Source organism: Bubalus kerabau, chromosome 4, assembly GCF_029407905.1.
Source record: "Bubalus kerabau isolate K-KA32 ecotype Philippines breed swamp buffalo chromosome 4, PCC_UOA_SB_1v2, whole genome shotgun sequence".
NCBI lineage: Eukaryota > Metazoa > Chordata > Mammalia > Artiodactyla > Bovidae > Bubalus > Bubalus kerabau.
The window spans coordinates 68,300,060-68,312,436 of record NC_073627.1 but is presented as its reverse complement, the minus strand read 5'-3'; the positions used below and the strand labels follow the sequence as shown (position 1 = coordinate 68,312,436).

The following is a 12,377-nucleotide window of genomic DNA, read 5'->3' as shown; positions in this document are numbered from 1 at the left end:
TTTTTTTGGATGAGTAATATTCCATTGTATATATGTACCACATCTTCTTTGTTTATTTACCTATTTATTTATTTTATTGGAGGCTAATTACTTTACAATATTGTAATGGTTTTTGCCATACATTCAAATGAATCAGCCACATGCCACATCTTCTTTATCCATTCCTCTGTCAATGGGCATTTAAGTTGTTTCCATGTCTTGGCTATCATTAATGGTGCTACTATAGCATGTATCTTTTTTTTTTCCAATGAGTTTAAATGCGTTTTATTTTTAGACAACCTACATGACACGTTTTCTCAAAAACAATGCCTCTGCTCCAAATAAATCAACGTTCAAAACAAATGAAGAGCTCGAGATGACATCAGTCCCATCTGTCTAAGTCCTGATGTTGTGTGGATGAAAAGCAGTGGCCAGCCAGTTATGACGACAGGTGATTGATCCAAAGTAACTGCCAACTTTGTTAACATTTTTCCATCTCTAAACCATCCTTAAAGAAAATCATATATGGGGTTACACCATCCTCACGGTAGTCTAGCAGAGCAACCATGCCATCTGGATTCATGTTTCCACCAATAAAGAACTGCTAGTTTTTGAAATTAGCAAGGATGTGCTTGATTTGTTCTGCAGCCCCTGTCATAAAAGGTTTTACTCTTTCTGGTCTCTGTTCGTCAAGGTTCCCTTTGATTCACTTCATGTAATCTTTGATGTACTTCTTGTAGGCTTCTTTTGTGAAGCTGGTTTCCTGCAAGTGATGGTTCATGACAATATCCACACCAGTGATTACTGTGCTTTCGGTACCTTCGCCCTTGGGGCCTTCAGCGGAGGCATTTCCACCAATGAGCGAGTCATCGATGTTACCCTCTGCCCTACTGACCATCTTCCCTTCCACCTCCAGACACAGCCCGTCCGCGACCTCCCGGATCTTGTAGATGTCGGAGAACATCTCGTCATGGCTAATGAGGTCCCGGTAGATGATCATGATGGCAACTGGAGGGAGGCAACGGCGGTGCTGGCTTAGCGGGAGCCCGGAGCTCAGAGCGAGCGCAGTGCGGCCAGAGCCGCGCAAGGGGGGAGGGGGGAGCGGGAAGAAAAGCGCATGTATCTTTTTGAATCATTGTTTTCTTTGGAAATATATCTAGAGGTGGGATTGCTGGATCATATTATTTCTATTTTTAGTTTTTTTTAGGACACCTCCATGCTGTTCTCCATAATGGCTGTACTGGTTTACACTGCCACCAGCAGCATAGGAGGGTTGCTTTTTCTCCACACCCTCGCTAGCATTTATTATTTGATGACTTTTTGATAATGGCCATTCTGACCTGGGTGAAGTGATCCCTCATTATAGTTTTGATCTGCATTTCTCTGATAATTAGTGATGTTGATCATCTTTTCATGTGCCCTTTGGTCATTCCTATGTCTTTTTTGAAAGTGAAATTTGCCAGGAGTGAAAGTGACAGATTTGCAGAAGTGGAAATAAAAAAGTGAAAGATTGCTGGGAGAAATATCAATAACCTCAGACACACAGATGACACCACCCTTATGGCAAAAAGCAAAGAGGAACTAAAGAGCCTCTTGATGAAAGTGAAAGAGGAGAGTGAAGAAGTTGGCTTAAAGTTCAACATTCAGAAAACTAAGATCATGGCATCTGGTCCCATCACTTCATGGCAAATAGATGGAGAAACAATGGAAACAGAGACTTTATTTTTTGGGCTTCAAAATCACTGCAGATGGTGACTGCAGCCATGAAATTAAAAGACGCTTGCTCCTTGGAAGAAAAGCTATGACCAATCTTGACAGCATATTAAAAAGCAGACACATTACTTTGCTGACAAAGTTCTGTCTAGTCAAAGCTATGTTTTTTTCCAGTAGCCATGTATGGATATGAGAGTTGGATCATAGAGAAAGCTGAGCACTGAAGAATTGATGCTTTTGAACTGTAGTGTTGGATGAGACTCTTGAGAGTCCCTTGGACTGCAAGGCGATCCAACGAGTCCATCCTAAAGGAAATCAGTCCTGAATATTCACTGGAAGGACTGATGCTGAAGCTGAAACTCCAATACTTTGGCCACCTGATGTGAAGAACTGATTCACTGTAAAAGACCCTGATGTTGGGAAAGATTGAAGGCAGGAGAAGGGGACAACAGAGGATGAGATGGTTGGATACGTCACTGATCAATGGGCTTGAGTTTGAGCAAGCTCCGGCATTTGGTGATGGACAGGGAAGCTTGGTGTGCTGCAGTCCATGGGGTCACAAAGATTCGGACACAACTGAGCAACTGAACTGACTGACAGACTGATGTCTTTTTTGGAGAAATGTCTATTTATGTCTTTTGTCAATTTTTTGAGTGGGTTGTTTGTTTTGATATTGAGCTGTATGAGCTATTCGTATATTTTGGAAATTGATCCCTTTTTGATCACATCATTTGAAAATATTTTCTCCCATTCTATGTATTTTCTTTTGGCTTTATTTATGGTTTCATTTGATGGCACAAAAACATAAATATAAATCAAAATAATGGATAGAAAGCCCAGAAAGAAACCCACTCACCTTGGTCAATTAATCTATGGCAAAGGATGAAAGAATATGCAATGGAGAAAAGATAGTCTCTTCATAAAGTGGTGCTGGGAGAACTGGACAGGTACATGTAAAAGAATGGAATTACAATATTTTCTAATACCATACACAAAGATGAATTCAAAATGGATTAAAAACCTAAATGTAAGATCCAAATGGATTAAATACCTAAATGTGAGCTATTTTTAAAAATTAAGGAGAAATAAATACTATTTTTTAAACAAATAGAAAATGAGAAATTTCATTATTGAACAGAATAACTATATGATTAAATTTTTTAAAAATTAGATAGAAAAAATATAAGATAAAACTGGATCAATGCTAAGATATGAAAATCATTGTAAATATTTAAGTTATAAATATAAAATATTTTGGCTTCTTTTTATTTCTCTGATTAAATATTGAGTACAGACAAAAATAGCAAAATGCAGTGGGCTTATAAGATACAAAAGTAAAATTTTATTTAAATAGCAACTAAAACAATAGAAAAAAGAAATTAAGAGTGTTTGATTGTAAAATTCTTACAATACACATGAAGTCAGACCATTATTAAGGAAGGAGTTAAAAATGTACTTTATAGATACAAAATCTATACAATCATTAAATGTATTTAAAAAAAATAGTAAAACTAAGTACCAAATAATGGAAATGTATTACAACTTATTGGAATCATAAAAAATATTAAATTTTTCATTTGAAAGAAGAACATGAGGCAAAGGAATGATGAAGCAAACTTTAAAAAAAAACTAGAAAAATGGCAAATTCTGTTTCACCAAATCAATCAGATCAGATCAGTCGCTCAGTCATGTCCGACTCTTTGCGACCCCATGAATCGCAGCACACCAGGCCTCCCTGTCTATCACCAACTCCCGGAGTTCACTGAGACTCACATCCATCGAGTCAGTGATGCCATCCAGCCATCTCATCCTCTGTCGTCCCCTTCTCCTCCTGACCCCAATCCCTCCCAGCATCAGAGTCTTTTCCAATGAGTCAACTCTTTGCATGAGGTGGCCAAAGTACTGGAGTTTCAGCTTTAGCATCATTCCTTCCAAAGAAATCCCAGGGCTGGTCTCCTTCAGAATGGACTGGTCGGATCTCCTTGCAGTCCAAGGGACTCTCAAGAGTCTTCTCCAACACCACAGTTCAAAAGCATCAATTCTTCAGCACTCAGCCTTCTTCACAGTCCAACTCTCACATCCATACATGACCACAGGAAAAACCATAGCCTTGACTAGATGAACCTTTGTTGGCAAAGTAATGTCTCTGCTTTTGAATATGCTATCTAGGTTGGTCATAACTTTCCTTCCAAGGAGTAAGTGTCTTTTAATTTCATGGCTGCAGTCATCATCTGTAGTGATTTTGGAGCCCAGAAAAATAAAGTCTGACACTGTTTCCAGTGTTTTCCCATCTATTTCCATGAAGTGATGGGACCAGATGCCATGATCTTCGTTTTCTGAGTGTTGAGCTTTGAGCCAACTTTTTCACTCTCCACTTTCACTTTCATCAACAGGCTTTTGAGTTCCTCTTCACTTTCTGCCATAAGGGTGGTGTCAAAATAACTATAAATACTCTAATGTTTACATCTAGATGCTCAAATTAGATGAAAAATCAAGACTCAAGACTCTTATGGATTATAATCCCAATTTAAATACAAATACATATGCAGATTAAAAATAAAAGTCTTTGAAAACAATATAAAATGCCAACATGAATTTTAAAAACTAGAGTAAATACATAGTATAAGATGAACCAGACATCTAAACTAGTAATATTAGTGCAGATTAAGAGAGACATTATATAATGATAAAAGGACTGAATCACTAAATAGAAATCACAGTCTTGTGTTTGTGCCTAACAATTTTCAAGTAACATGAGTAAAAAAAAATGGTAAAGTATAAAGAAAATAAGATCAAGCCACAACTCTCTCTCATAACTGATTGGAAAAAAAAAAAAAAAAAAACTAGTTTGAAAATCAGTAAGGCTATGAAACAATAGGTCACTGCTATCAACAAACTAAACCTAAAGGACATTTATAGATCCCTGAGTCAAGATCCATTGGGCTGGAAGAAGCACAATCTGGAATCAAGATTGTCAGAAGAAATATCAATAACCTCAGATATGCAGATGACACCATCCTTATGGCAGAAAGTGATGAGGAACTAAAAAGCCTCTTGCAAAACACTCTCTGACATACATCACAGCAGGACCCTCTATGACCCACCTCCCAGAATATTGGAAATAAAAGCAAAAATAAACAAATGGGACCTAATTAACCTTAAAAGCTTCTGCACATCAAAGGAAACTATTAGCAAGGTGAAAAGACAGCCTTCAGAATGGGAGAAGATAATAGCAAATGAAGCAACTGACAAACAACTAATCTCGAGAATATACAAGCAACTCCTACAGCTCAACTCCAGAAAAATAAATGACCCAATCAAAAAATGGGCCAAAGAACTAAATAGACATTTCTCCAAAGAAGACATCCAGATGGCTAACAAACACATGAAAAGATGCTCAACATCACTCTTTATCAGAGAAATGCAAATCAAAACCACTATGAGGTACCATTTCACACCAGTCAGAATGGCTGTGATCCAAAAGTCTACAAGTAATAAATGCTGGAGAAGGTGTGGAGAAAAGGGAACCCTCTTACACTGTTGGTGGGAATGCAAACTAGTACAGCCACTATGGAGAACAGTGTGGAGATTCCTTAAAAAACTGGAAATAGAACTGCCTTATGATCCAGCAATCCCACTGCTGGGCATACACACTGAGGAAACCAGAAGGGAAAGAGACACGTGTACCCCAATGTTCATCGCAGCACTGTTTATAAGAGCCAGGACATGGAAGCAACCTAGATGTCCATCAGCAGATGAATGGATAAGAAAGCGGTGGTACATATACACAATGGAGTATTACTCAGCCATTAAAAAGAATACATTTGAATCAGTTCTAATGAGGTGGATGAAACTGGAGCCTATTATACAGAGTGAAGTAAGCCAGAAAGAAAAACACCAATACAGTATACTAATGCATATATATGGAATTTAGAAAGATGGTAACAATAACCCTGTGTACGAGACAGCAAAAGAGACACTGATGTATAGAACAGTCTTATGGACTCTGTGAGAGAGGGAGAGGGTGGGAAGATTTGGGAGAATGGCATTGAAGCATGTAAAATATCATGTATGAAATGAGATGTCAGTCCAGGTTCGATGCACGATACTGGATGCTTGGGGCTGGTGCCCTGGGACGACCCAGAGGGATGGAATGGGGAGGGAGGAGGGAGGAGGGTTCAGGATGGGGAACACATGTATACCTGTGGCGGATTCATTTTGATATTTGGCAAAACTAATATAATTATGTAAAGTTTAAAAATAAAATAAAATTAAAAAAAATAAAAACAAAAAATAAAAAGCCTCTTGATGAAAATGAAACAGGAGAGTAAAAAAGTTGGCTTAAAGCTAAACATTCAGAAAACTAAAATCATGGCATCTGGTCCCATCACTTCATGGAAAATAGATGGGGAAAGAGTGGAAACAGTGTCAGACTTTATTTTGGGGGGCTCCAAAATCACTGCAGATGGTGATTGCAGCCATAAAATTAATAGACACTTACTCCTTGGAAGGAAAGTTATGACCAACCCAGATAGCATACTCAAAAGCAGAGACATTACTTTGCCTACAAAGGTCCATCTAGTCAAGGCTATGGTTTTTCCAGTGGTCATGTATGGATGTGAGAGTTGGACTGTGAAGAAAGCTGAGTGCTGAAGAATTGATGCTTTTGAACTGTAGTGTTGGAGAAGACTCTTGAGAGTCCCTTGGACTGCAATGAGATCTAACCAGTGCATCCTAAAGGACATCAGTCCTGGGTGTTCATTGGAAGGACTCGTGCTAAAGCTGAAACTTCAATACTTTGTCCACCTCATGTGAAGAGTTGACTCATTGGAAAAGACTCTGATGCTGGGAGGGATTGGGGTCAGGAGGAGAAGGGGACGACAGAGGATGAGATGGCTGGATGGCATCACTGACTCAATGGACATGAGTTTGAGTGGACTCTGGGATTTGGTGATGGACAGGGAGGCCTGGCGTGCTGTGATTCATGGGGTCACAAAGAGTCAGACACGATGGAGCAACTGAACTGAACTGAGTCAACACATCAGAATAAGCATTCTTGACACATGCACATAAAACATTTTCAAAGATAGATGACATTCTGGGCCATAAAACAATCATTTAGAAATCAACAAGAACTGAAATAATACAATGTCTATTTTCTGATGATGAAAGCATTGTATTAGAAATCAATAATAGAAGTTATATGCTGCTGCTGCTGCTTTGCTTCAGTTGTCTCTGACTCTTCGCAACCCCATGGACTGTAGCCTAACAGGCTCCTCCATCCATGGGATTTTCCAGGCAAGAGTACTGGAGTGGGTTGTCATTTCCTTCTCTAGGGAAAGAGAAAGATCCTTAAACATTTAGAAATTAACATACTTCTAAAAGACATGGCTTTATAGGCAAATTATAAAGAAAATTAGAAAATATTTTAAATTGAAGTAAAACGCTATGAATCAAAATTTGTGGCCTGCACAAAGAGTAGTATTTAGTAGGAAACATAACGTTAAATGGTTAGATTATGAAAGAAGAAAGTTCTGAAATTAGTTATTTACATACCACACTGAGAAAATAGAAGGAAACAAAGTAAACAGAAAGAATAAGATTATACAGATAAGATAAGAATCAAATTCTTTGCAATCAATCAATTGCAAACAGAAAAACAGTAAAGAAAAATCAAAGAAAACATTTCTGATTCTTTGAAAAGATTAGTTAGACAAACTACTATAACATTATTAAAAGACAAGATAATCAACATCAGGACTGAAAGATTAGAACACAACCAATCCTAATAATATTAAAAGAATAACTATGGAATTATTATGAAGAACTTTATGCCCATACATTTAGCAACTTAGATGAAATGGACAAATTCCTTAAAAGGTACTAACAAAGCTCACCTGAGAATATATATATCTATATATCTATCTATATCTATATCTACATATATATTATATATAATCTATATTATATAATATATCTATTGATATATATATATATATCAATAAAAATAACTGCACTTGTAGTTAAAAAGTTTCTAGTTTCTAGCAAGTTTAACATTTTCCAACATAGAAAATTCTCTTCTGGTTGCTTTTTTCTCCAGCTCACTTTCCCTTCCTTGAACATGGTAAATACAGTCCCTTCTGCGACCTTTGCTCTTTTGCTTGAAATACCTTTTCCCCCAATACTTGGTTCTCTAATATCTTCATCTCCTCTAGTCTTTGCTCAAATTATTGTGTTGGCTCAACAAAGCCTCTCCCGAAGAATTGATGCTTTTGAACTGTAGTGTTGGAGAAGACTCTTCAGAGTCCTTGGACTACAAGGAGACCCAACCATTCCAATCCTAAAGGACATCAGTCCTGGGTGTTCATTGGAAGGACTGATGTTGAAGCTGAAACTCCAGTCCTTTAGCCACCTGATGTGAAGAGCTGACTCATTTGAAACAACCCTGATGCTGGGAAAGATTGAGGGCAGGAGGAGAAGGGGACGACAGAGGATGAGATGGTTGGATGTCATCACCGGCTCAATGGGCATGAATTTGGGTGGACTCCGGGAGTTGCTGATGGACAGGGAGGCCTGGCGTGCTGCAGTTCATGGGTCAAAAGAGTCAGACACAAGTGAGCAACTGAACTGAACTGAACTGTACCTATACAGTTTAATGGACTTGACAGTTTTCGGTCCTCTATATCTAATTTTTAAATATGCATGGGATGGTTGAACACATACCATTTCAGAGAAAACTGGTCAAGTTCTTGGTATAGTTCTTTCTACAGCTCATCTTCACCAGATCACTAAAGGATTTCAAGGTGTCCTTGCTGGGACAGAAAGGAATGACCTCTCTGAATGTTTTCAGAGTAAAATAGTAAAATGTTGCATACATCTAAGCCTGGAGGCACATACATGGCATTTTGATATCTGTTAATATTTTATTATAACTTCCTTCTGAAAGGTTAATCGTGGAAACAAGGCAATTTATTTGATTTGCATACTTTGGTCATGTTGTTTTTTTTTTAATTTTTCAAAAGTTTGAGTTCAACACAGTCATAGTGCAGCATAAGACACTTAGAAAAATTTCAACGAAGATATTATGTTATGACTAATGCTATTCATGGAATTGTGAAATACATGCTCATTCAAATACACTTATGTTTGCAATGATGCTCTTACATTAAAGTCATTGTTATCACTTAGAGTCATGAGACTAAGAACTAAACATTTAAAATTATAAAATCCTTTAGATCACACATAGAGTTCTTCACATTTGATGGCACATTAGCTTGGTCTTGTGCAAAGCACGTGAAATAAAAATATCAGTGGTGTTACATTTTAAGTGTTTTTTTTTTTGCCAGTTCTTATTACTTTGATTATAATAGTAAAAGATAACAATTTTATGAGTTTCAAATAATAAATATGCAGATATCATGTATTTGGCTACAATAAATTTTTGCTTAAATTTATTTAGTATTTCAAGATTTTATAAGCCTCATTTCTTTCATCTCAGTTGTGGGATTTTACTAAAATCTGTGAGCCTGTAAAATATAGCTATTCTTTTTTCTACTCCGTGTTTTGGTCATCTTTAAATCTACTTCAAGTCATCAAAGTGATGCATTGTTAGAATGGAATCTGAATTTATGATGCAGTGTTATTTTTAAACTGAAAGAAATAAATTTTCCATTATCATTTTATAAAAGACCTGATAACTAAGTGATACATGTTAGCCAGCATACAACTGGAATTGTATAAAAAAAAATAAAAATTATTGGAAAAAATTGGAATGGAAATATTTTTCTCCTCTTGATCCCTGAATAAAGGAGAGGAAGTGTCAGCAGATGTGGTATGATGAACCTTAATAGAAGGAGAGAGACATTTGTGCAAAAAAAAAAACCCACCAGAATTAGAGGGAAGAAGTGTAAGACATGACTGATCCTGGGGTGGTAAGTCTTTGGGGAAAAAGTCTGCAGAGAACCTGAGTCACCCACCAGCTCCCAAACTCCAACTGTAACAGAAATTATCTTTAAATGTGAGACAATAATATGTAATAGAAACTATTTTTAAAAGTCATCGACTTGTTTTGTCATTTTATCCTACCTGAAAAAAAAGAAAAATCAGCTTTGGCAAAAAGCTGAGGTCCTCGAGCTGAAGATTGATAGGAAATGTCCTTGATGATTTTTGTATTTCTCAATTCTGGTCTCTAGGCTCAAAATCATCAAAGATACACAGTGTGATCTTACTTTAAGGAGTATTTTTAGTAGAGAGGTCTTGATCTTAGAGGTGAAACAGAAACATCGCTTCTCTAAGTTCCTTCTGTTCCCTTAGCATCTTCCTGCACGTCCAGTCCTGCTTCTTCTCTTTCTAAGGATCCATCTCTCAGGACTTCGTTATATGGGCTGTTTGACGACCCCTCCCCAGCCTTGCCTGCTGAGGCACCTGAGGCTTGTCGGGCACAGCTCTTTACATGCTCTCTTTTGGAACTGCCGGTCACACCTTTGACACCATCATCTCAGTCGTCCCTGCTGTACTCTTTGTGACGGTGCTGCCTACACTTTCATCACGTTCGACTTCTTTCTCTCAAGTTCCAAACCCTGTGCCTCCTTCCTGTTTCCCATCCTTGACTCGTTCCTCTTCCTGGCATTTCAGAATGCGCATGTGGCCTTCCCAACTCTAGGTGGTATTGACACAGGATGCAAATGTGGAGAGTCTGGTCATCATGTATAAATGCATTCTTTTGTCTGATTTCTGACTTTCCCTAATCCATTTCAGTAGAAAATTGTAGAGATAATATGGAACCCGATTTTCTTTAGTATCCGCAAAGATATCAAAATGCTTTTGATGTTACTCAATACCTCTTAGCAAAACTAAATTTTTTAGTCTAAGGATTTGGGAGTAAAACATTCCTAGTTAACAAATATTAATATATCTGTTTTCATTACACATGCCTACACATGTGTATATACATATACAATATGTGTCAATATATTGGAACACATACATGCATATAGAAGGCTTCATAGTTAAAATTCTATAATATATGCTTTTATGAAATATTTTGGAAAGACAATTAGAGATGTGGTTGTATGGCATTTTCAAAATTAATTGATTTACTTCAATTGGAGGCTAATTACTTTACAATATTGTAGTGGTTTTGCCATACATTGACATGAATCAGCCACGAGTGTACATGTGTCCTCCATCTCAAGCCCCCACCCCCCATACCTCCCTCCCCATCCCATCCCTCTGGATCATCCCAGTGCACTGGCTTTGAGGGCCCTGTTTCATGCATCAAACTTGAACTGGTGATCTATTTCACATATGATAATATACACATTTCAATGCTATTCTCTCAAATCATCCCACCCTCGCCTTCTCCCACAAAGTCAAAAAGTCTGTTCTTTATATCTGTGCCTCTTTTGCTGTCATTACCATCTTTATAAATTCCAGATATATGCGTTAACATACTATATTGGTAGTTCTATTTCTGACTTATTTCACTCTGTATAATAGGTTCCACTTTCACCCACCTCATTAGAACTGATTCAAATGCTGCGTTGTGTGGCATTTTAATCAATCATCCAAAAGCAGAATTGGAAACAGATTAATGAATTTGCCACTACTCAAGATACAGAAATTTGTACATTAATGATAGTGTAATTTGCAGCCTTTATAAATTAAAATGAGACCAGAAATGAATTAACACGTTGTTACTTAATAAATTTCATTCAGAATTATGATAATTTATGGAAATAAAAACAACATATAATTTGAGATTTTTTACAACTTATGCAAAATGTTCACTAAATATTATTCAATTTAATCTCAAGACAATTAAAAGCAGTGGGTAACATTTATTATATTTATAATTGAATATATTTTACTGTAATTCATATGGATAAAAGTAACAGCATTTATAATTTTGAAAATAAAATACAAGTATGACTATTATTTTAGGTTAATCCTTTTTATATTACAAATATAAATCTGGGTAATACATACCTAAACAGTCCACGTAGTTTATATAAATTTAGGTATAAATTTATATGTTTATATAAATTATATGAAATTATATAAATTTCAATATATAAAATATGTAACTTGTACTTTTGTATAACTTAAATAATACTCAGTGTATTTATAAATGTTTGATATCCAAATACTGCTTGTATGATTTCTTATCTATTTAAAATATGAAAGTATATATGTTTGTTGCTGTGCATAAAAATATGAGTATTATTAATGCATGCATGTGAAGTTGCTTCAGTCATGTCTGACTCTTTGTGACTCCATGGACTGTAGCCTGCCAGGCTCCTCTGTCCATGGGATTTTCCAGATAAGATTACTGGAGCAGGTTGCCATTCCCTTCTCCAGGGCATCTTCCTGACCCATGGAGTGAACCCAAGTCTCTTATGTCTCCTGCAGTAGCAAGAAGGTTCTTTACCACTAGCACCACCTGGAAACCACCAATACTAATAGTAAGAGCAAATTAATAAATTGGATTCTAAAATGTGCACAGTTGTGATTAGAACATTGAATGCATTATATGTGTACTCTGTGTATATAATGGAGCAAACTTATGCTGTAAGTTCAAGTGTTCTTCCATATACATAGAAAATCTTTACTTGAATTTTAACCATTGATTGATGGTTGTTGATTTTGAAAACTGGAAAATTTAGTTAAAGGCAAGAATATTCTCC

The 12,377-nt window shown here is 36.6% G+C and overlaps 1 protein-coding gene across 1 annotated transcript; it reads right to left on the bottom strand.

Annotated features, from left to right (window-relative positions):
- Window positions 1–234: 234 nt before the first annotated feature.
- On the bottom strand, window positions 235–1,038 carry LOC129651457 (translationally-controlled tumor protein-like). The gene has a single exon (XM_055580167.1). The coding sequence runs from the start codon at window positions 977–979 to the stop codon at window positions 686–688; it is 294 nt and encodes a 97-aa protein (XP_055436142.1). The 5' UTR covers window positions 980–1,038; the 3' UTR covers window positions 235–685.
- Between the last annotated feature and the right edge of the window lie 11,339 nt (window positions 1,039–12,377).